The sequence below is a fragment of the Trichechus manatus genome, unplaced genomic scaffold (assembly GCF_000243295.1).
Source record: "Trichechus manatus latirostris isolate Lorelei unplaced genomic scaffold, TriManLat1.0 scaffold00003, whole genome shotgun sequence".
NCBI classification, from domain to species: Eukaryota; Metazoa; Chordata; class Mammalia; order Sirenia; family Trichechidae; genus Trichechus; species Trichechus manatus.
Genome location: NW_004443939.1, coordinates 26,016,431 through 26,042,311, shown reverse-complemented (window position 1 = coordinate 26,042,311; position 25,881 = coordinate 26,016,431). Strand labels below are relative to the sequence as shown.

The following is a 25,881-nucleotide window of genomic DNA, read 5'->3' as shown; positions in this document are numbered from 1 at the left end:
CGATTGTGTGGATCATAACAAATTATGGATAACATTGCAAAGAATGGGAATTCCAGAACACTTAATTGTGCTCATGAGGAACCTGTACACAAATCAAGAGGCAGTCATTCGGACAGAACAAGGGGATACTGCATGGGTTAAAGTCAGGAAAGGTGTGTGTCGGGGTTGTATCCTTTCACCATACCTATTCAATCTGTATGCTGAGCAAATAATCTGAGAATCTGGACTATATGAAGAAGAACAGGGCATCAGGATTGGAGGAAGACTCATTAACAACCTGCATTATGCAGATGACACAGCCTTGCTTGCTGAAAGTGAAGAGGACTTGAAGCACTTACTGATGAACATCAAAGACTACAGCCTTCTGTATGGATTACACCTCAACATACAGAAAACAGAAATCCTCAAAACTGGACCAATAAGCAATATCATAATAAATGGAGAAAAGATTGAAGGTGTCAAGGATTTCATTTTACTTGGATCCACAGTCAACACCAGTTAGGAAATCAAACGATGCATTGCATTGGGCGAATCTGCTGCAAAAGACCTCTTTAAAATGTTGAAGAGCAAAGATCTCACCTTGAAGACTAAGATGTGCCTGACCCAAGCAATGGTATTTTCAATTGCATCATATGCATGTGAAAGCTGGACAATGAATAAGGAAGACTGAAGAAGAATTGACACCTTTGAATTGTGGTGTTGGTGAAGAATATTGAATATACCATGGACGGCCAAAAGAACGAACAAATCTGTCTTGGAAGAAGTACTACCAGAATGCTCCTGAGAAGGAAGGATGGCAAGATTACGTCTTACATACTTTGAACATGTTGTCAGGGGGGATCATTACCTGCAGAAGGACATCGTGCTTGGTAAGGTACAGGGTCAGCGAAAAAGAGGAAGATCCTCAACGAGATGGATTGTCACAGTGGCTGCAGCAATGGGCTCAAGCATAACAACGATTGTGAGCATGGTGCAGGACTGGGCAGTGTTTTGTTCTGTGGTGCATAGGGTCGCTATGAGTCAGAACCGACTTTACAACACCTAACAACAACAACAAACCACATTTCAGTCCTCACAAAACCACTTGCTAAAGCTCCTACTGTGTGACTAGTAAGTTTACTCAATCAATTTTCTCATATTTAAAATAAGGTAATAATAATTATGTTACAGTACTATTGCGAGGATCAAATCAGATAATACATATGAAGGCCTTACTGTAGAGCTTTCAGTCAGCACTCCATAAATGGTAATCATGATTATGAGTAGTGGTGGTAGTTTTTGTCTGAATTGTTCATATTCCCCATCTGTAAAACAAGGTAATAATATTATCTACCTCAAAGGCAGTGCATTAACAAATTTAAAATTCTTAGGATAATGCAGGCATATGATCAACATTTAAAAAGTGTTAGGCAATAACACTTTCTGGTTAATTTCTGCTTGAGTCTCTTGAGTTCTTCCCTTGGTGTTCTTATCAGTACAAAACTCTGTTGCCTTAGACCCTGACTGCAAATCCCCATCCTTTTTCTAGACTGAGTCTCTCCTTGTTTCCAAATTTGGATAAGATGGTAGTTTGAATCTTTCAAGGCATAAGTTGTCAAATTTATTCCCATACAGTTATTTTCTTTTTAAATTGTGCTTTAGGAGAAAGTTTACAGCGCAAGTTAGTTTGTCATTCAAAAATTTATACACAAATTGTTTTGTGGTATTGGTTGCAATCCCACAATGTGTCAGCATTCTCCCCCTTTCCCTTACCACCCTGGGTTCCCCATGTCCATTTGTCCATTTTCCTGTCCCTTCCTGCTTTCTCATCTTTGCTTTTGGGCAGGTGTTGCCCATTTGGTCTGGTATACTTGATTGAACTAAAAAGCACATTCCCCACGCGTGTTATTGATATTTTATAGGCCTGTCTAACCTTTGGCTGAAAGGTGGACTTCGGCTTCAGTTCTGAGTTAGCAGGATGTCCGGGGCCATAGTCTCGGAGGTTCCTCCCGTCTCTGTCAGACCAATAACTCTGGTCTTTTTCTGTGAATTTGAATTTTTTTCTACATTTTTCTCCCCCTCTGTCTGGGACTCTCTATTGTGATCCCTGTCAGATTGGTCAGAGGTGGTAGCTGGGTACCATCTAGCTCTTCTGGGCTCAGGCTGGTGGAGGCTGTGGTTCATGCAGTCCATTAATCCTTTGGACTAATATTTTCCTTGTGTCTTTGGTTTTCTTCATTCTCCTGTGCGCCATACGGAATAAGACCAATAGATGTATCTTAGATGGCCACTCACAAGCTTTTAAGTCCCCAGACACTAATCACCAAAGTCGGATGTAGAACATTTTCTTCATGAACTATGTTATGCCAGTTGACCTAAATATCTTCCAAGACCATGGTCCCCTGCTCTCAGCCCCTGTAACTTGGTCCCTCAAGGTGTTTGAATGTGTTTAGGAAGCTTCTGTGACTTTGCCTTGTTCACAGTTTGCCGACTTCCCCTATATTGTGTGTTGTCTTTCCTTTCACCAAAGTCAACACTTGTCTACTATCTAGATAGTGATTTCCCTTCTTCCTCCCTTCCTACCCTTGTAACCACCAAAGAATGTTTTTTCTCTCTATGTAAACCTTTTCTTAAATTTTTATGATAGTGGTCTCATACAATATTTGTCCTTTTGTGATTGACTTACTTCACTCAGCATAATATCCTCCAGATTCATCCATGTTGTGAGATGTTTCTCAGATTCATCATTGTTCTTTATCCTTGAATAGTATTCCATTGTGTGTATTTACCATAATTTGTTTATCCACTCATCTGTTGATGGGGCACTTAGATTGTTTCCATCTTTTTGCTGTTGTGAATAGGGCTGCAGTGAACATGGGTGTGCGTATGTCTATTCCTGCGAGGGCTCTTATTTCTCTAGGATATATTCTTAGGAATGGGATAGCTGGATCATATGGTATTTTTATTTCTAGCTTTTTATGGAGGCTCCATATTGTTTTCCCTAGTAGTTGTACCATTTTACATTCCACCAACAGTGCATAAGTGTTCCAATCTCCCCACAACCTCTCCAACATTTGTTATTTTCCGGTTTTTTGATTCGTGCCAGTAATGTCGGGGTGAGACGTTATCTCAATCTCATTGTAGTTTTGATTTGCATTTCTCTAATGGCTAATGATCGTGAGCATTATGTATCTGTTAGCCTCTTGAGTGTCTTCTTTGGTGAAGTGCCTATTTATATCCTTTGCCCATTTTTTAATTGGAGTACTTGTCTTTTAGTTGTTGAGATGTTGAAGTATTCTATAGATTTTAGAGATTAGACCCGTGTCAAATATGTCATAGCCAAAAAATTTTTCCTAGCCTGTAGGTTCTCTTTTTACTCTTTTGATAAAGTCTTTTGATGAGCATAAGTGTTTAATTTTTAGGAGCTTACAGTTATCTAGTTTATCTTTTTGGTGTTTGTGCATTTTTAGTTACGGTTTGCCTATTTATGCCGTGTATTAGGGCCCCTAGCATGTCTCTGTTTTTTCTTCCATGATCTTTATCATTTTAGGTTTTATAATTCGGTCTTTGATCCATTTTGAGTTAGTTTTTGTGTATGGTGTGAGGTATGGGTCCTATTTCTTTTTTTTTACAGGTGGACATCCAGTATTGCCAGCACCATTTGTTAAAAAGACTGTCTTTTCCCACATTTAGTGGACTTTGGTCCTTTGTCAAAGATTAGCTGACCATAGGTGGATGGATTTACATCTGGGTTCTTGATTCTGTTCCATTGGTCTATTAATATGTCATACTGGTACCAACCTGTTTTGACTTCTGTGGCTGTATAGTAGGTTGTGAGATCAGGTACTGTGTTGCCTCCTACTTTGTTCTTTTTCTTCAATAATGCTTTGCTTATCTGGGGCCTCTTTCCTTTCCATATAAAGTTGGTTATTAGTTTTTCCATCTCATTAAAGAATGCTGTGGGTATTTGGATCGGGATTGCATTGGATCTGTAGATCCCTTTGGGTAGAATTGGCATTTTCACGATGTTGAGTCTTCCTATCCATGAGCATCATTTGTTTTTCCATTTATGTAGGTCTCTTTTCGTTTATTGCAATAGTGTTTTGTAGTTTTCTTTGCATAGGTCTTTTACATCCCTGGTCAGATTTATTCCTAAGTATTTTATCTTTTGGGGGGCTATAATAAATGATATTGTTTTCCTTATTTCCTTTTTGATTTCTCTTTGTTGGTGTATAGGAATCCAACTGATATTTGTATGTTCGTCTTGTATCCTGCTACTCTACTGAATCTATTAGTTCCAGTAAATTTCTTGTGAAATCTTTGGGGTTCTCTATGTATAGGTTTATATCATGTGCAAATAGAAATAGTTTTACTTCTTCCTTTCCAATTTGGATGGCCTTTATTTCTTTTTGTTGCCTTATTGCTCTAGCTAGAACTTCCAGCAATGTGTTAAATAGGAGTGGTGATAAAGGGCATTCTTGTCTTGTTCTTGTTCTCAGGGGAAATGCTTTCAACCTCTCTCCATTGAGAATGATGTTGGCTGTTGGTTTTGTATAGATACTGTTTATTATGTTGAGGAATATCCCTTCTAATCCTGTTTTATTGTGAGTTTTTATCAGAAATAAGTGTTGGACTTTATCATATGCCTTTTCTGCATCAATTGAGATGATCACGTGATTCTCTTCCTTTGTTCTGTTTATGTAGTGGATTACGTTGATTGATTTTCTAATGTTAAACCATTCTTGCATACCTGGCATGAATCTCACTTGGTCATGGTGTATTATTTTTTTGATATGATGCTGAATTCTATTGGCAAGAATTTTGCTAAGAATTTTTCCATCTATGTTCATGAGAGATATTGGTCTGTAATTTGTTTTTTCTTTTTTTGTGGTCTCTTTGCTTGGCTTTGGTATCAGGGTTATGCTGGCTTCGTAGAGTAAATTCGGGGGTATTCCTGCCTCTTCTGTGCTCTTAAATAGTTTGAGTATTGCTGGTGAGCCCTTCTCTGAATGTGTGGTGGAATTCTCCAGTGAATTCGTCCGGGCCAAGGCTTTTTTTTTGGTTTTTGTTTTGATTTTTTTTTTTATTACCTCTCCAATCTCTTTTCTTGTTATGAGTATGTTCAGATTTTCTATCTCAGTTTGTGTTAGTTTTGGTAGGTAGTGTGTTTCTAGAAATTTGCCCATTACCTCTAGGTTCTCAAATTTGTTGGAGTACAATTTTCATAGTATTCTGTTATGATCCTTTTTATTTCAGTTTGGTCTGTTGTAATATCCCCCATTTCATTTCTTATTTTGGCTATTTACTTCCTCTTCTGTTTTTCGTTTGTTGCCTGGGTAGTGTTTTATAGTTTTCTTTGTATAGGTCTTTTACATCTTTTTACATCCCTTTTTGTTGATCCTTTCAAAGAACCAACTTCTGGTTTTGCTGATTCTTTCTATTGTTTTTCTATTCTCTATTCATTTATTTCTGTTCTGATCTTTATTGTTTCCTTTGTTCTGGTGGCTGTGGGCTTCTTATGCTGTTCTCTTTCTATTTTTTCGAGTTGTAAAGCTAACATTTTGACTTTATCCCTTTCTTCTTTTCTGATGTGTGCATCTATTGCTGTAAATTGACCTCTGAGCACTGCCTTTGCTGTGTCCCAAAGATTTTGTTATGATCTGTTTTCATTCTCATTTGATTCTAGGAATTTTTTTATTCCATCTTTGATTTCTCCTGTTACCAAGTTGTGTTTAAGCAAGGTGTTATTCAGTTTCCATGTATTTGATTTTTTTTAGTTGCTCTTCCTGTTATTGATCTCTACTTTTATGGCTTTGTGGTCAGAAAGTGTGCTTTGTATTATTTTGATGTTTTGGATTTTATTGACGGCTGCTTTGTGATCTAAAATGTGATCTATTATGGAGAATGTTCCATGTGCATTGGAAAAGAATGTATACTTTCTGCTGTTGGATGGAGTGTTCTATATATGTCTGTGAAGTCAAGTTGGTTGATTTTGGCCTTTAGATCTTATGTCTCTTAATTGAATTTCTTTCTAGATGTTCTGTCCTTTACCAAGAGTGGTGTGTTGAAGTCTGCTAGTATCATTGTGGAACTGTCAATTTCTCTTTTTAGTCCTGTTAGAGTTTGTTTAATGTATTTTGGAGCCCTACCATTGGGTGTGTAGGTATTTATTACAGTTATGTCTTCTTGGTGGAGTGTCCCTTTAATAATTATATAATATCCTTCCTTGTCTTTTGTGGTTTATTTTGCCTTAAAGTCTATTTTATCTGAGATTAGTATTGCCACTCCTGCCCTTTTATGGTTGCTGTTTGCTTGATATATATTTCTACCTCATTTGATTTTTAATATATTTATGTATTTGTGTCTAAGATGTGTCTCGTGTAGACAACATGTTGATGGATCGTGTTTTTTTATCCTCCCGGCCACTCTCTGTCTCTTCATGGGTGCATTTAAGCCATTTACATTCAGTGTGATTATTGATAGGTATGAGTTTATTGCTGTCATATTGTTGTGCTTTTTTTGTGTTGCTGATGTTTTCTTTGTTCCTCATACTCCTCTGTGCTGAGTTCCTTTTGTTTGTTTATTTTCTTTTGCTATTATAGATTTTGTGTTTACTGAGTCTTTCTGTTTTTCGTCTTTTTCATGTTGATGAGTAGGATTGTTAACTTTCTTTGTGGTTAACTTGAAATTGACCCTTATCTTTCTAAGTTTGAACCAGTCTTTTTTTACTTTTTATCACCTGGACTTCATCTCCATTTGAAAGTTCTATACCTACACTATCTGTTTCCCTTTTTATTGTTTTGATGTTGTTGTCATTTGCAGGTTGGCATCTCTCTTTCCTTTTTTCAAGTCTTTTAGCTTTGTTTTATTATTGAGAGTTCTTTATCTAGGTTGGTATCTGGCTGATAATGTCCTGTGTCCTAGACTCTGGTTATTGTCTAATGTTGTTGGTTCTCTCACCGAAGGACTCCCTTTAATATTTCTTGTAAGTTTAGTTTGGTTTTTATGAATTCCTTTAATTTCTGTTTATCTAGAAATGTCCTAATTTCACCATCGTATTTGAGAGAGTTTTGAAAGATATAATTATTCTTGGTTGGCAGTTTTTTTCTTTCAAGGTTTTGTATATGTCATCCTATTGCCTTCTTGCCTGGGTAGTTTCTGCCAAATAATCAGAGCTTAGTCTTATTTTTCCCCTTGTAAATGATTTTTTTTTTTTCAAGCTGCTCTCAGGATTCTTTCTATGTCTTTGGTTTTGGCAAGTGTTATTATGGTATGTCTTGGTGACTCTCTTTTGGAGTCTATCCTATATGGGGCACATTGAGCCTCTTGGATGGTCAGCTTTTTGTCTTTCATGATATTTGAGAAGTTTTCTGCCAGCAAATCTTCAACAATTTTCTCTATGTTTTCCATTTTCTCCCCATGTTCTGGAAATCCGATCCCATGCAAATTTTTGCCTTTTATTATGTGCCACATAACTCTTAGGGTTTCTCCATTTTTCTTCATTCTTTTCTCTGATTTTTCCTCAAACAAAATGACATCTGTGGATTTGTCTTCAATCTTGCTGATTCTGTCTTCCATAGTTTCAAATTTTCTCCTATAACTTTCTATTGAGTTGTCCATTTCTGAAATTTTGTTGTTTATCTTTTGGATTTCTAATTGCTGTTTTTGTGTGATTTCTAATTGTTTATTTACTTTGACATTTTGTTCTTATATTATTTTTCTGAATTCTTCTATTACTTTGGCTGTGTTTTCTTTGATTTTGGCTGTGTTTTCATTGATTTTGTCTGTTTTCCATGATTTCATCTGTTTTTCCCTTGGTTTTGTCTGTGTTTTCCTTGATATCTTCCCTAATTTCTTGGAGACCCCTAAATACTAGTCTTTTGAATCCCATATCAGGTAGTTCCAATACCTTTTCTTCTACAGTGAGGTTATCTGATTCTTTGTATTGGTCACTTGCCGAGCCATGTTGTCCTGCTTTTTTATATATTTTGATATTGTTTGCTGTCTCTGAGACATTAAAGTATTATTTTCTTTATCAATTATATGTTAGTTTGTTTTGTCCTGCTTTTTTGTTTTATTTTGATATCTCAGGGACAGTGGGCCAGCTGTGCTTTGCTGCTTGCTCATCTGTGAGCACAGTAGCTCTTAGCACGTTGTCTGTTTGGGCAGGGTAGCAGCAGGCAGGGCAAGCCCGCTTCGCTGTACACTGGTGGGGTGAGTTGGCTGAGGTCAGACTGGGCAGGTGCTGTCTCCCTCCTAATGTTGGTCCAGATATTTGGGAGCCTTCACAGCCCCTCGGCAGGTAGGCAGAAGTGTCGGACGGGGAGCAGTACGGGCTGCCTTCCCACCGTTCAGCTGTTGGTTGAGTGGCAGGAGAGGAGGGAAGTGGTTGTGCGAGCCTGGTATGGTGGTGGCTCTGAGTGCCGGGGATGCTATAGCAGTGGCGCAGGCTGGTGGGAAGGGAGAGTCACGTTCAGGGCTACATGGAGGGTGGAGGGAGGAAGTAAAGAAAAGAGAGAGAGTGAAAAAAAAAGAGATTAGCCTGCAAGTGGGGGTGGAATGGACCTGGGTGCCAGAGGAAAGGGAGGGAGGTGGCCTACGAGGCAGAAGGTTGTGGGGTGGGAAAGCATGTTTCTCTGGTTACTGGGTACTCTGTCTCCTGTTGGGAACTCCGTGAAATTGTCTTCTTGTACTCCCTGTCTGGGTTCTTTGCTGGCTGTGCTCCAAGATGGCAACGCTGTACTGTGTTAGTTGGCAGGGAACCTTCACTCTGTATCTGTCCTCGTTCTCTGTTTTCCTTCCGTTTCTTCTTTCATTTGGTGTTTGAGGTAGTTTTTTATCCCTTCATTTGATGCTTAGAGTTCTAGAATTGTCACTTACATCTGTTTTACTTAGTTTTTCAGGTCTTTGTTGCAGAGAGACAGCATGGTGCATCTGGCTAGGGCACCATGCTGGCTCTGCCTCTGCCTGTAATGTTATTCTTATATGTTCTTATCCTTTTAATGTTTGTATGATCTATAGTGATGTCCCTTCTTTTATTCTCTCCTTTTTTCTTAATCAGTTTTGCTAGAAGTTTATCAATTTTATTCAGCTTTCACAAAAGCAGCTTTTGGTTATTGATTTTTTTCCCCTCTTTATTAACTTTAACTCTTATCTTTTTATTTTCTTCCCTCTGCTTGTTTTGAGTTTCATTTGCTCCTCTTTTTCTAGTTTATTCATATAGAATCATAGATTACTGATTTTAGAACTTTCTTCTTTCCTAAAACAAGCATTTAAGGCTCTACATACCTCTCTAACCATTGTTTTATATGTAACCCACACATTTTGAAATGGTGTATTTTCATTTTCATTCAGTTCAAAATACTTTCTAATTTCCCTTGTGATTTCTTCTTTAGCCCATGGGTTATTTAGAAGTGTGTTGCTTAATTTCCAAGTATTTATGGAATTTTCCGAGTATCTTTTCTGTTACTGATTTCTAGTTTATTTCCACTATGGTTAGAGAACATTGTCTGTGTGATTTCAGATCTTTTAAATTTATTGAGACTTGTTTGAGAGACCTTAATTTCATTTATCTAGGTGGCACAAACGGTTATGCTCCATTGCTAACCTAAAGGTTAACAGTTCAAACCCACCCAACAACACACCGAAGAAAGACTTGGCTATCTGCTTCCGTTAAGATTACAGCCAAGAAAACCCTATGGAGCAGTTCTATTCTGTAACACATAGGGTCGCCATGAATCAGAATTGACTCGATGGCAGTGGGTTTGGTTTTGGGTTTTGGTGAATGTTACACGTGCACTTGTAGAAATTTTATATTCTGTTGTTGGGTAGATTGAAATAGGTATCAACAACATCAGGTTGATTAAGAAAGTTTTCAAGTATTCTGCCTTTACTGATTTTTTGTTTACTTGTTCTATCAATTCTGAGAATGTGTTGAAAACCTGCTATTATAATTTTTCCTATCAGTTTTTGCTCTGTGTATTTGTAACTTTGTTATTAAGTACATACATACTTAGAATTATGTCTTCATGATGCATTGATCCCTTCATCATTAGGAGACGTTCCTTTTTATCCCTAGTAATATCCCTTGTTTTGAAGTCTACTTTATCTGAACTGATTGATATTAATATAGCCTGCCCAACTATTTTTTTCCTTGGCTTTTTTTTTTTTTTTTTGCTTGTTTACTTTTAACTTATTTGTGGCTTATGTTTAAAGTAAGTTTCTTATAGACAGCAAATGATTGGGTCTTATGTTTTTATTCAACTTGGTACTCTCTGCCTTTTAATTGAACTATTTAGACCCTTTTCACTTAATGTATTTATTTATATGTTTGGATTTAAAGCTACAGTATTGCTGTTTGTTTTCTGTTTGCCTCATTTGTTCTTACTTCCATTTTTCCTCCTTTCCTGCTTTTTTTTTTAATTGAATGTTTTGTATGATTCCATTTATCTCCACTATTAGTTTATCAAGGAACCCTGGTGGTACAATGGTTAAGCACTTGGCTGCTAACCAAAAGATCAGTGGTTCAAACCCATCAGCTACTCCACAGGAGGAAAGACCCGGCGATATGCTCCTGTAGATTACAGCCTGGGAAACCCTATGGAGCAGCTGTACTCTGTCATATAGGGTCGCCAGGAGTCAGAATTGACTTGACAGCCTACAACAACATTGCTTTATTAGTGTATCCACTTTGTTATTAATGTTTTAGGGTTTATAATATACATCTTTGGTTTATCCCAGTCTATATAATATTATATCATTTGCAATAAACATAACAACCTTGCAATAATATATTCCCAATTCCGCCCTCCTGCCCTTTGTGCTATTGTTGTCATATATTTTGATGCCACATTTGTTATGGACCTAATACATTATTATCATTTTTGTTTTTAGCAGTCAATTGTATTTTTAAGAAATTTTTAAATCAGAAAAATATTTTTATATTTATCCACCTAATTTTCCTTTCTTGCTGTCCTCATTTTTTATGTAACTCTACATTTCCATCTAGTATAATTTTCCTTCTGCTTGAAGAACTTCCTATAACATTTCTTATAGTCTGCTGATGTTGAATCCTCAAAGCTTTATTTTTTCTGATAGTGTTTTATTTCACATTCATCTTTGAAAGTTGCTTTCACTTGGTACATTTACCCTAAAATTTTAAAATTGTTTTCTTTCAGCACTTTAAAATGTTTTTCCATTGTCTTCTGGCCTCCACTGTTTCTGAGAACACATCTTCAGTCATTCTTATTTTTGTTCTTCTGTAACAGAAGTCTACAAACTTTTTCTTAAAGTGTGAGATAGTAAATATTTTAGACTTGAGGGTCATGTGGACTTTGTTGCAGCCACTCAATTCTTGGGATAGTATGAAAGCAGCAACAGACAATATTGCTGTAAATTAATGGGAGGGGTGGTTCTAATAAAACTTATAAAAAACTGGATTGTGTTTAAGTTTTGTTAGCAGACCCAGAGCAGTCTTTTTTCTGAGATAGTCCAACTATCTCTGATTTAACCCCACTTCTAAGCTGTGACTGATGCCCTATATATTACAAGTTCAGTCCACTTCATTAAGTGTGAATATGAACTATTCCTAGCCCTGAGTGAGCACTGGGAATTGTTTGACTTGTTACTTTCAGTGTTTAGGGTTTTGTTTGTTTATTTGTTTTGTTTTACCAGCTGCAGATGGTTTCTTGACATGCATGCACAGATTACAATTCTACCAAAAATTCAGAGGGGCCCTCTGCAGATCTCTAGAGCTCTATGTCTTTGCAGCTGCCTTTACTCCAGTATTCTACCCTGCAAATTCTGCTGCCTAAACCTCCCTAAAGGGGCCCTTGTTGAGCAAATCGTTAAGTGCTAGGCTGCTAACTGAAAGGTTGGCAGTTCAAACCCACCCAGTGGCCCTGTGGGAGAAATGGGAGAAAAACTTGGTGGTCTGCTTCTGTAAAGATTATAACCCAGAAAACCCTTTGGGGCAGTTCTACTCTGTTACGTGATGTTGTTATGAGTTGAAAACGACTTGACAGCACCTAACAACATCAAAAACCCTCCCTAAATTCTAATCCATGTCTTCTCTCAACCCAGCAAGACTGCCATGCTCTGTTTGGGTCTCCCGCCTTGTGCTGTGACTTGGAAACTGCTTCTAGGCAATAAGCTCTGGACAGTTAAAGGAATGATCTCATTTGTTTCTGTTTTTTTCAGGGATCGGAATACTGTGCTACAAATTGTCCAGTGTCTGAAAACCATTATTTCACATCTTTTGTCTGGTTTTCTAGTTGTTCAGAAGTGGCAGATAGTTCCTGTAGCATTTAATCATAGGTGAAAACAGAACTCTGATTATCTGTTAACAGACATAGATAAATATTATTGACAATTGAATCTTTAGTATTTATTTGAAGGAATAATGAGAGAATAATTTCCCTTAGTTAAGAACTAAAAAATAGATTCATTTATTTCCAACTTCAAATCGTTTTACACATTTTTAAAGGAATATTTTTAACCTCTGATATCACACCATAAATTCTTAAAATAGATTGTGTTGTTATTTTGATCACTGCAATTATTATTTTTTTCCTCAAGTCATAAAACCAAGAGCATAAACTAATAAATTAGTACTTAACATTTGATATTTGCTATTTTCAAGAAGAAAATAATGCATAACATAGCTTGATTTCCTTATTGTATTTAAGCCTTATGAGACCTTCATAAGTTTCAGAGATTGATAAGCTATCACAAAGAGATTAAAGTGTAGAATCATATATATAAATTAACTGTAGTGTAATATATAAACCAAATGTCATTAGTCCTCAAAGAAAAAATGAACTCTTACTGGGGTATGCATACAGGCTTCACCAAGGAGATGATATTTGAGCCGGGTCTTAGAGGATGAATAGGCATGGAAATGTATGAAGAATTAGAGGAGACTATTTCATTCTCTTCTCTCTTTTTTTTTTTAAAAAAAATAAAGTTAATATCTTAATTGGTTATTCCACCCAAGAAACAGGTGTCAGATGTAATGAATAGTTTAATTTCCTGTTAGTGTATTGCTTATTCATCCCAAGTTTGACAATTTTGTTTGTGAATTAGTTTTCTACTGATGTATAACAAATTACCACAAACTTAGCAACTGAAAACAATAGCCATTTGTCATCTCACAGTTTCCATGGGTCGAGAGTCTGGGCATGACTTAGGTGGGTCCTCTGCTCAGTATCTCACAAAGCTTCATCTGAGGTGTAGACCAAACCTGCATTCTCATCAGAAGCTCAGGATTCTCTTCCAAGCTTATTGATTGTTGGCGGAATTCAGTTCCTGTGGTTGTATGACTGAGGCCCGCCATCCTAGAGGCTGCCTATGATTCCCTGTCATGTGGTCCTCTCTCCAACATGGCAGTTGGATTCTTCAAGAACAGCAGGAAAGCATATCTGCTACTTCTGATCTCTCTGATGTCTAGACCCTCTTTAAAGCATCACCTAATTAGGTCAGACTCACCCAGAGTAATCTTTCTTTTGATTAACTGAAAGTCAGCTGATTAGGGACCTTAATTACATCTGCAGAATCCCTTCACCTTTCCCATATAATATAACCTAATCACAGGAATGATATCCCATCATGTTCACATGCCAGTCTGCACTCAAGAGAAGAAGACTGTACAGGACATGTAGGCCAAAAAAGAGGGATTCTTGTTTTAGAATTCTTCCTACCCCAGTTTGATTTATAATGTTATTATGTCTTATATACAGTATGTAGATAGACTGGAAATACTAATAAACTACTACTTATTAAACAGTTAAAAATGAACAACTATTGTCTAAACTAATTATAGCTGTAACCTTAGTAGATGTATTTTGCAGTTGTTTTCTTTCTTTATCTTTAACTGAACTAATATGGTCATTATATTTAAGAATCTCATTGAAACCTTGGAAATTTTCCATTAACTTCCCAGTAAACATGGACAATTTTGAGAATTCTCAGTTTCCTCTTTTTATACGATTTTAATACTTAGATCTATGCACTGTTAACTATTTTAAATTTTTTATAGTAATGTTCTAGCAACATGAAAGGGGAGACTGAGTACTGTTCACAATTGGAAGTGCAGTGTTGCTTAGCTACGTATCTTTTTAATTTGAGATATTAGGCATTTCAATAATAGGTAGCCCTTAAGTTTTTAAGTGTTTGCTCATGACACATTGTGGTGTTTTATGTGTGCTTTTCACCTTTATATTATAGCTGTTATTGTGAAAGTTTAAAAAAAAAAGAGGAGTGTATTTAATAGCAGTCAGTAGAGTACCTTAACTACATAAAGTCAGTCATTTTATGAGAAGGTCTAATATGAACACAAATGAAATTACAAGATATACTTTAATATAAACTTACTTCAAATGCAGCCATACTACAAAATGTAATAATTATACCAATCTGTCATTTGCTTGTAAGTAAAATCATTGTAGAATGTCTAAAACGTTACCTATAGTTGTTTTAAAAATAGCAATATTGTTGTACAGCAGCAAAATCATTAACTACATACCAAAAAAGTACTTTATTATATTATGTTGCTATCATGCTATTCATGTTACTTTTTTTTAAAGTAGAATATCAAGTACTAAACAATATAATTATAAAACCAAAAAAATCCATTGCCATCGAGTCGATTCCAACTCATAGCGATCCTATAGGACACAGTAGAACTGTTCCATAGGGTTTCCAAAAAGTGGCTGGTGGATTTGAACTGCTGACCTTTTTGGTTAGCAGCCATAGCACACCATAGCTCTTAACCACTGCACCACCAGGGCCCCATATAATTGTAGTGCATCCCCTAATTGGAAAAAGTGAATATATGAAGATTCTTCTAGGTGTAGGCGTTCTTCAAGTTTTTCCAGTATACCTACCCTCCCCCCAAATATTATAATTAAAATATATACCCATTGTAGAAAACATATTTTCAAAAGTATAGGTAAGTATAAAAAAACCACCCATAATTCTACTTCCCCCCGAGAGTCTCTTTCCAGGAAGACTATAAGGGAGAGCTAGAGGTGAGAAGTGCTGCAACTCCTTTAAATTGAGGGATGTGGCAAAGAACATTCATGAGATTTACCTCTGAAGACAGTATAGCAGGTATTTTCCCAAGATGGCTACATCAGAGTCCAGGGGTGAAAACCGTTCAAGTGAGAAAGGTGGCTGTAGAAATCCTTGTTTTGTGGACTTTACCTCAGGCTTGGTAAGGGGGCTGGATTTCTTATTCTAGGAGAGTCAGGGGATTATCTTGATGGACCTCCCCTACCTCAGCCAAGTTCATGAGTGATGGTAGACAAGGGGTTGATTAGTTGCTCTCTGTGCTGTTCTTTGGAAACCCTGGTGGTGTACTGGTTAAGAGCTACGGCTGCTAACCAAAAGGTCTGCAGTTTGAATCCACCAGGCACTCCTTGGAAACCTTATGGGGCAGTTCTGCTCTGTTCTATAGGGTCACTATGAGTCGGAATTGACTCGACAGCAATGGGTGGGTGGTGGTGTGTATGCTGGTCTTATTTGTACCATTGTTGTAGAAACTTGAAGCTACACAGGTATAGATAATACCTTTTTCTATTTTCTTATTATGCTGAAGGATCAGGGTTTTCCCTTGCACATTAACTATCACCTCAGTGGAATATTCCATAGCTTTTGATGTATAGCAAAACACTCCAAAGCTCGGTGGCTTAAAATATCAGCCACTAGCTAATACCTCTGTAGGTTGGCAGTTTAGGGCAGGGCTTAGCTGGGCAATTCTGTTCTACCTGGGCTCCTTCATGAGTCTGTAGTCAGCTTGAGCTGCTGTGTTCTGGGAGTTGACTGGTTGTTGGCTGGGGCACCTCAGCTCTTCTCTACATGGTTTCTCTTCCACTAAAAGGCTAGCCTCCACTTTTTCTCCTGGTGATGAGAGGTCTGAGAAAGAGCAGAAGAAGGCAAAGCCTCTTGAGGCTAGGCTTGGAACTGGGACACTGTTATCTGTGCTGCATTTTGTTGGCAAAAGAAGTCACAAGGCCAGCTGATTGAAGGGGTGGGGATATAGAGTTCACCTCTTGATAAGAGCTGCTGCAAAGCCAGTTTGCAAAGAATATGGCCACAGGGAAAAATGGACAATGGAGCCACTTTTTTTTTTGCCATCAATCTACGACAGTTGGGTGAATGAGTGACTCAGAGATGGTGCTTAGGACACTATCGGCCTCATCAATGTGGACTTCAGTTTTGCTACTACAAACTTAATGTCACTCAGCTCTCTTTTTATCTCAGCCTGTTTTCTCTGTATCTTATCTTCTTTTTATGCTATTATTTAAATTTTTGGTTTCTTGGGCATCTTTATTAGAGTTCATGCCAAATAAAACTTTTCTAAAATTTTTGGTTCCTTATTAAATTTTATTCAGAGATATGTTCCTTGCATTTTAGGATATTTCTTTATCATGTGTGGAAGTGTTTTTACTCATAGACCTCACCTTGGTTTTTTCGTTTTAACTTGAACAGAAGACAGTGCTTCTCGCTATCTACTTAGGTTTGAATGTCTTATCAAATTTGTGCCTGAAGAATTGGTTATTACAGTTCCCAGTGTCTGTAAGGCAGTCATCAAATGTGGCTCTGCTGAACTAAACTAGCATCATCTGCTACCATGTATTCCTGGTTCTCCAGCACTTTAAAAAGTCAAAGTGTATGGAAGAATCGTATTTCTTAACACACTATGAACAGGGTTTCCCCTGTATTTTCCCTTTTCTCCAGAGCTTTTCATGTGGATATTGAACCTTCAGGATGCAGTGAACCACTGCCTCTCTACCTCCTGACTTGTTGCTTACTGGGAATTGTATTTAAAGGCATGTATAAAGAGGTGTAGTGTTGGGGAGGTGAGGATGAGTTACACTACTCTGGCTACCTCATAAAGCCATCCTTCTACAAATAAACACTGTATCTCTTAAACAGCAGGCAGAAAAAGGTAGAGGATTAAAGTCCCTTTCTTAGCTGGCAGAATTACTGTGTTTCATAGAGCAAAGCATATTATCCATGGCTGTGTACCAATCAGAAAACCAGGCCCACCATTAATGTGTTTCTAGACTTGGTTTCCAGGACTTCCAGGTAGTGTAAAGATCTGAAGTTTCTCATATGTGCATAACTTAATTTTGATAGAGTGTGTGGTCATCTTTTTCTGTGCCTTTGTATGCATTCTCGTGAGAAGATGGAAGAGGCTGCACTGGGGGATTCTAGTCAGATGCCATGTTAAACTGAGTCCCAAGTACATTCATTAATAATTCATTTTCTGTTTTTTGTTAATCAAAAATATGTAATCAACATACAATAAAAAATCAAAGGAACTGCAAATAGCAATTTTAAAAGGCTAAGATTTACTGCTTTTGTCAGCCTGTGCAGTTTTCAATATGAATAATTCTACCATTCCATTATAATTTTGGAATTACTGCACGTTTCTTAGCCCTTCATTACTACTTTTGAAGTTTGTTGTTGGGGTATCACAGCTCTATCTAGAGCATTTTTAATTCTCTCTCTAGTCCTCTCCTGGGCATCAGTGGTCTAGATGTGGGACACATGCCTTATAAAGGAGGTTAAAGGACCAGGAAGCAATGCCTCCAGAATTCTCCAAGCCAGCCTTTGGAATAAAAATAGCTTCAAGTACCAATTATTCAGTCTTTGGAGAAATGATAGTTTCTTCCAAGGAAGACATTTTTTCCTTAGTTGTCTTATCTCTGGCAACTATTTCTGACTGCTAAGTTTAAGATCTAATGGCAAAATCACAATCTTGGAGAATCCATCTATGTTTGGAAAGTAAATAGAGTTTCTACAGCTGTAAAAATAAAATTCAGTATTAACTACCTGATTATGGTTTCAATAATCTCTGATGAATCATAGAACTTAAACTAAAAAGATTTGGTTTAAACACCGGTTGAACCCCTTTAACACTGAAATTTATTAGTTTTTATAACAATTGTCTATGTTATAGCCTGAATTAATGCCAGCTTTTGAAAGTATTTATTGAACTTCTCTACATTAGTACGCCAAAAGGTTGACAGTTTGAACCCATTCAGCTTGGGAGACAGGCCTGGTGATCTGCTTCCGACAGGTCACAGCCTTGAAAACCCTATGGAGTAGAGTTCTACTCTGCACACATGGGATCACTATGAGCAGAATCGACTTGATGGCAACTAACAACAATCTAAGCGTGTGTATGTATGTGCGCAAGTTTTCAAATATCATGTAAATTAGAGACTCCTAGTTGTTGGGGAAAATCAGAATCCTGTCTCCCTAACTAGATCAGTGTTTTTAAACTGGGTTCCCAGGGAATATCTGTAGGCTGTTGTATAAAGGTGTTCTTTCATTAATTAGGAATAATGGTAATCTTTTCCTAGTTTATAGAAAAATAATTTAATAGTTTAAGCTTTTTTAACCCTTTGGCATGAATTACCAGTTTTTTGAATAGTAGAAAATAAACAGGACAAAAACTGGGTAGTAGTCAGTCATGTTTAGTTCACTTGCTCTTTTTTTTCATTGACCCATCCTTGTGAAGTTTACATTACCTGTCTTTAATATAACCCACTGTCATCGAGTCCACTCTGACTCATAACAACCCCATAGGGTTTCCAAGGCTGTAAATCTCTATGGAAGCAGACTGCCACATCTTTCTCCCAAGGAGCTGCTGGTGGTTTTGAACCGTCAACCTTTACAGTTAGCAGTCAGTCGCTTTAACCACTGCACCACGATGGCTCCTTTAATATAACTATACTTAATATTAATTATTCTAGATTGCCTACTGGATATGAAGATTTTTCAGTTTTACACAAAGAGCACTGTGACTTCCAGAAGCTCTGCCATCTGAAATGGTTTGAAAACCGCTGAAGTTATTGTGAGAGAGATTAGAGGGCAAGGACTTTTACATCATCATCATCATCATCATCACACGTATAATCAGAAGCCATTGTACACTTTTTAGTGAGAAGTAATGTGAGGAAAATTAGATTAATATTTTTTGTGTTTGGGGGTTTCCTGGAAGGAGTGGTAGAACATGAGAGTAGGCCGGGGAGTGATGGTGAAATATAACCACTGTAAACAATATTATCATTTAAGTTCATGTTAAACATTTTATTAAAAGCTCCTAATACTCTAGCATTGCGATCCAAATTATTCAGGTGGACTTCTCTTCTTTTAGTTGTACGAGTGAATTTTGAATTGGTGAAAGTTGTATAAATTAATTTGGTTAACAAAAATCAGATTTTTTCAAATATTGTTCCCTCAGAACTGATAAATGCATATGTATATAAAACATTTTGTATTAGCACCTTATTATGTATGCCCTATTGATTTAATTTTTTATGAAATATAAGGATATTTTATATTTATATACGTAGTGCTTTATAATTTTACGGAGCATTCAACAATAAATTTACAAGTTTATAGAATACTTGCCCATAAATTGCTTAAATTTAGCGCATACTTGAAAAGTATGGAAGCTCTCAATTTTCATGACTTGAGTAACTTAATCCTTATATATTTATATTTTAGATCATTTTTACTTTTTTATATTGCGCTGCTTATCCCTGTATAATCGAATGACTTTTCCTTTATTTTATACTACATATAGTACACAAGGAAACCCTGGTGGCATAGTGGTTAAGAGCTAAGGCTGTTAACCAAAAGTTCGAATCCACCAGGTGCTCCTTGGAAACCCTATGGGGCAGTTCTACTCTGTCCTCACAGGGTCACTATGAGTTGGAATCGACTCAACGGCAACGGGTTTTTGTTTATAATACACAAAATGAAAGTTGTCTAGTTTTACACCATCACTTTTCTGGGTAGGAATGAGTAGTTTTAGACTGAATTTTGAAAAAGCACATCATTGCAGTAATCGTGCATTCATTCATTCATTACTATAAGGTGTGTGTTACTATGCCTATTTTACAGAAATTCAGAGTGGAGAAACTACTTGTTCAGGTAACATAGGCCTGTGAAGCCTGTATTGAAGCGAAAGCTTGAATCCAAATCCTTTGACTATAAATCCCATGCTCTTTGAACCGATTTGTTTTTTGATTATTTAATTCTCAAAATCACAAATGTATGCTTAAAGCAAACAGCACCTAGGAGGAAAAACACTAGGTGTCCTGGCTATGTAAGAGAAAACCAGAGTAAGATGTGATACCTCTAAGAGATTTATGAACCTTTTTTGGACCTAGTTTACTTGGTGATCAACACACATGTCAGATTACAATTTCTCTTCACTCTATTCTTTTCTAAAATATGATTCTCAAATCATTATAACTATCCTTACAGTTGTGGCCACTAATTCACTAAGAAGGGATCATAGTCATAAACCTCCAATCTCAGGGCCATAATGTAGCTGCCGAAATGACAATCATTTACTCTGTTTAAAGTCTTTACCATTGTTGCTATACCAATATATTTAATTTTGCTAAATTACTTCCCCTTAAAGCTCCATCAGTGACATTTCTATACTTGATCAGTATTTGTTTTATTCAATGTTGAATTATTTACCTGTTGTTAAATTTAACATGTCATTCTTGTTTTGCAGAAACCGAAGCTGAAAGACTGGCATCCTCCTGGGGGTTTTATTCTGGGATTGTGGGCGCTCATTATCATGGTTTTCTTCAAAACATATGGGATCAAACATATGAAGTTCATTTTCTAGACTCAGTGATTTATGAAGAAGACTGCACAAAAGACTGCAGCCTTTGATAGAAATCTGTGTCATTGTATGTTTTTTTATATATTGCCCTTGTGTGTATTGGCAAAAGTATAAGGAAACTGTAAATTTGGACAAACTGTATTGATTTTGTAACTTAAAGAAAAAATCAGATTGTAATTTGATTGCTTAATGACACTAAATATGTTTCAGTTTTCTGTTTTTTGTTTGTGTGTGGAGGGAACAAAGAGATTAGAATATATTGGTTGATTCTTTTTAAAAATAATAATTTCCCCTTATTTTTCCCCCTTTCATTAGAAAAGAAAAAAAAATGTGAAGACATAAAATTCTCACTAGTAGAGGTAACTTCTGTTAATATTTTCGTGTATGTCCTCTCAATTCTTTCTCTATGCACATATTTTTTTCTCTTTTTCCAAAATAGAGACCACAGAGAATATGCCATTTGGTAACTTCCCTTTTCATTTTAAAATATGGAAACATTTTTCCTCACCTTAGATACTCTTTAAGAACACATACTCTTCAAGCTCTTGTTAACAGCTCCATAGTATCCATTGTACAAATGTACAGTAATTCATTAAACACCCTTCTGCTGTTAGACCACTTGTTCCCAATATTTTCCATTGGTTCGTTCTTTAATGTGTACTATTTTATTGTCAGTCACTCATGGAATTCTGCAGATTTAGTTATAAGTAAATATAAAAAATTGGTTTCTAAGCTATGGTACTGACAATCTCCAGGACCTTTTTTTGCTGTCAGTTTATTGGGAGAATTTAAGGCATTTTTGGAATTTGAAATATTGACTGCTCAACAGAAAAAAACCTCATTATTTTTCATTTCTAAGCATGATTCTCTGGAACTAGTCACCTCTTCAGTTTCTACCTTGAAAAAGACAACGAAAAAGGATTTTATTTCATTCTATTTAAAGTAAACCTTGCTAGCTGGCTGGATCTGTACTTTCCCTGACAGCAACCCTATAGCCTGGATGACCTGCATGGAAAAGTTACCTTTATGGCCCTGCCTTCATGTTTGACTGATGAATTACATAAGGCAGTAAGCCTCCTTTCTGGTCTTTGACAAGAGGCAAGAGCTTATATCCCCATGTCCGATTTTTCTTTTTTTTTTAAGCCTACCAGCCATCTTTGTATTTTTCTGATAGCTGGAAATAGTATTGAGATTGCGCTTTGTGAGCAATCCCAGATACTGTTCTTTCTTTTCAAAATTTTGCATACGAGGGGGTAAAAAACCTGCAAGTTCAGTATTGATGTCTCAGGGAATACCTTTATATGTTTTATCCAGGAGTTTATGCGTTAATCTTTATTCATTGCAAAAATCTAATTTTATAATTAGTAACATTGAAATGACATCTCTTCTTCCACAGTAAAACCTCCTAAATTATTATTTCTTAGGATTTGTTTTTCTTCTAGCACTTAATGGATTATCCTTTAATTACATACAAAATGGTCATACTTTCCCAGGTAGACGATTAACTGTGCTATCTCCGAAGTTAATACAAATGATATTGAGGCTTTTGCTAGCTCTGAATCTTTCTTTTAATTGATAATTTTATTGGTGTACTATACAAATGAAGAAAGAAATTTGATTATATGGAGAAAATGACTTTGTGCATAGAAAAGAGGGGAAAAAATACTTAAATTTGAATAGCCTGATCATTGTTCGGCTAAGAGACAAAAAGGTTTAACATTTCGCCCTCCAAACACACAAGATTGTGAGCATCATGGTGGGGCGGAGATGCTTAAGAGTGGTAAAGGAATGATGACTGTTCTTGAACCAAAGTAATTTACTTTGAATATAACGGAACATATCTTGCTGGTAAAGACTGCTGGAAAGTAAAAGGATTCCTCGTCAGAGGTTGTAGAAGATGCCCTTCTTAGTTAAAACCAAACTGGAAAAGTAATACTGGATGTATTATACAGGATTAATTTTGCCCAGGCAGTGTTTCAGATGGCAGTTATTTCTCTCTCTGTTTCATAATCAAATTTTCAGAATATAGTTAAAGCAAAAAGCTTAAAATAAGTTAAATGTTTAGCTTGTAAACATAATCTTTTTACATAATTTATATTCTGCCTTCAGTAGTAAGTAAATCCTCTACAGGTGTTTAAGTGGGTATATTTAGGAAATATTCTAAGTGCAATTAAATGGTCCAGCCTTTAAACGGTAACATAACAGCACATTTTAATAAATTCCACTTGAGACATAAAGAGCTGAACAACAGAAAGGGGTTTTTGCCTTTTCACAGTGTTGTTGAGAGATGAGATAATGTTATGACTAAACACTTTGGAAATTCTAACTACTCGGTGGCATTATTGTTCTTATTTCTGCTTAGGAAGATACTGTGGGGGAAATTAATAGTGACAGTGTCCCTCTTTCTGTTGTACTTATTTACCTTTCTAAGCTATTCAGTGTGATTCTTACTCTCTTTGGTATTTTCTCCTTCCCCACTGTGTCCTTCAGTGAAAAAAAGGAATCTAGATAAATGGATCCCAGCAGACATGTCCTGACATTTGGGGGAGGGACAGGGTATAATGCTGCCATCCTGCAAAGGCAGCCTGCCTGAGAAAAAGAAACCAAATGATATGATTTTAAAATTACAAAAGATATTCATTTGCAGTTTATGAAAGGGAGATGTAGTTTGGATGCAAAGCTGATTAAATTGGATCACAAAAAATTAGAATTAAATACAAAAAATAATGTATGCATTTATGGTTTCAATTTTTATATATCCTCAGCTAGTTGAAAATGATGATTCCCACAACAAGCATTAACTCAGCTTGTTTCTGCTTACTGAGTATTTTCTACTATGGTATATGTTAACATTTTTTTTCCATTATGTATGTTGTACACTGGAGTTAACAGTTACTGTGGGAATCATAATTTGAAATTTTGACTTGTGTGTTTCTAGAATCTTTACAACAAATGTTGCATTAATCGAACTTTTATTCAGTTGATCGTACCAAAATTAAGCCCATCTGTAGAAGGTACTATTTAACTTGTGAAAGAAATATTTTATAAACATACCAATAGGTATGGCTATAAAATAATGAGATCAGTAGCCATTTTTGCTTTATGGAGTCAGCCTCTTTACTTCATTGTCACGTCTCATACCTGTGGGCATTTTCAACAAAGAAAGTATTCTCCAATATTGCTGCTCTATTGCTGGCTGCTCTACGTGTACCTGTCTGAAAAGTTAACTACCTGCTGCTTAAAGATGAGGGCCTTTCAATTAATGGTCAATACACCTTGGTAGTAAACAGTTTTTTGTTTTTTTTTTTAGTGCTGACAATTTATTGGTTTGGAAATGTGCTGTGAAATATTTGGTTTAATTACCTCTGTAGACCCATGAGTAACAGAATTGTTATAGATGGAGGAGTAACCAAGAAAGTGGTTATTAAAAATGCACTTACTTCAAACATAAAAAGGTGGTCATGGTCATTCCTGTTTCACCTGGGTAGCTTGCACCCTCTGAGACTTTCAGATTTGCTCAAGATATACCCAGTCACAGGGCTGCCAGGTGGGGGTCATCTGATTGACCCATGTTCAGTTTTCTCTCTTCTGACCTTGGAAGTGCCAGCTCAGACTGTGCTAGAGTCTCAGGATCAGCTGACATGGGCAGTGCAGGTGTCTTAAGTATCATAAAGTAAGGTCACAGATGTGAATGAAGCATATCACACAATGCCTGGCACACAGGTAAAGTTCAACATTTTGTTCCTTGTTGGGCAGGACTAGACCTAACTCTTGTTTTTAACATTCACTCAGACCCTGAGGCTGGCTGGTCACCCTTTAAAGAACGTTAGCCTTGATACTCTTACACTGACCTGTTCCCTTCTATTTGCAGTAGACATCATTTTTGGGTAAAAGTTTCTTTTTGCTTTCAACACTATTCAACAGCTTCAATGTGCAGACTCTCTTCCCTCTCTTTTCATCCTTTCTTTTTTTTTCTATTTTAAGTAGATTTAGGCTTTTTTCAACCTTCCCCAGCATTCGTTTTTAAGTGTCTTCTCTCCATGACCTATCATTTTGTTGGAAACACACCCTTTAGCATGTTTTAACTGGCAGTCTGTCTCCAACCCCAGGCCTCAGATCATCTGGATAATAATCCAGCCTGCATGTCTCGTTTTTCCATCCAGGACAGTGGCCACTTTCCCTTCTCCCTCCACCTCATGTTAGTCAAAACATTTTTAGTTTTAAATGATAAAAACCAAAGTAAAGGAGTTCCGGCAAAATGGTGCTCTAGGCAGAAGCACCACGCCATCCCTCCACAGCAAAGATCCTAAAAACTAAGCCGAACAGAGAATACAACAATCCTGAAACCCTACAACATCAAACGAAGAGATAAAGAACTCAGCCAAGCACCAAATGGAGTGAGAAAACTGACAGAGAACGGAGAGCGAGGAGAGATTCATGCAGACATCCCCTACCAGCTAACGCAGTGCGGATCCACCATCTTGGACTCCTATCGGAGACCAGCAAACGGGAGTACGAGAAAGCAGCCTCATGGAGCATCCAGCGGGAGACAAAACAACCGGTAATTTGCGGTGTGTGCTTTCCCACCCCCAACCCCTCTTCACCCCGGCTCGGCCTCCTCTGCTTCCCGTGGCCACGGTCTGTTGACCAGGAATAGCCGGCTGCTTGGATTCCAAGCGGGCGGCTCTGTGGGTGCCATTTGCTGGCTGTTGGTGTTGCTTTTTTCTACTTCTTTTGATTTCTTCCTTGCCTCTGGCCATCTCCCCCTCCTTTCTCTCGAGTGCCTTGCTCTGTGCGCCATCTTCTTCCTGAGAGGCTGCAGAGCACTGGCAATTTGTGATATATGCTTTCCCACTCTCTACCATTCTTCACCCATACTTGGCCCCCTCCACTTGCCGCGGACACAGTCTCTTGTCTAGAAACACCAGCCTGCATTAGCTGGCTCTCTGAGTGCCATTTGTTGGCTGCTAGTGTTGCTTTTTTTTTTTCTGCTTCTTTTGATTTCTCACTTGTCTCTCGCCACCTCCCCCTCCTTTCACTCGAGTGCCTGGCTCCGTGTGCCATCTTTGCTTCTTCCTGGGGGGCTGCAGATGGCTGGCAATTTGTAATATATGCTTTCCTCCTCTCTACCCTTCATAACCCACACTCGGCCTCCTCTGCTTCCCACGGACACAGTCTCTTGTCCAGAAACACCAGCCCGCACTGGCTGGCTCTCTGAGTGCCATTTGTTGGCTGCTGGTGTT

The 25,881-nt window shown here is 37.2% G+C and overlaps 1 protein-coding gene across 1 annotated transcript in view; it reads left to right on the top strand.

Moving 5' to 3' along the window:
- The window catches only part of PIGK (phosphatidylinositol glycan anchor biosynthesis class K), a 149,756-nt gene extending 128,030 nt beyond the window's left edge, over positions 1 to 21,726 (top strand). The window contains exon 11 of the mRNA XM_004369073.3: positions 20,525 to 21,726. Within this exon, the coding sequence (XP_004369130.1) occupies positions 20,525 to 20,641 (117 nt within the window). The 3' untranslated portion in view covers positions 20,642 to 21,726. The remainder of the gene's footprint in view (positions 1 to 20,524) is intronic.
- Positions 21,727 to 25,881: the final 4,155 nt, after the last annotated feature.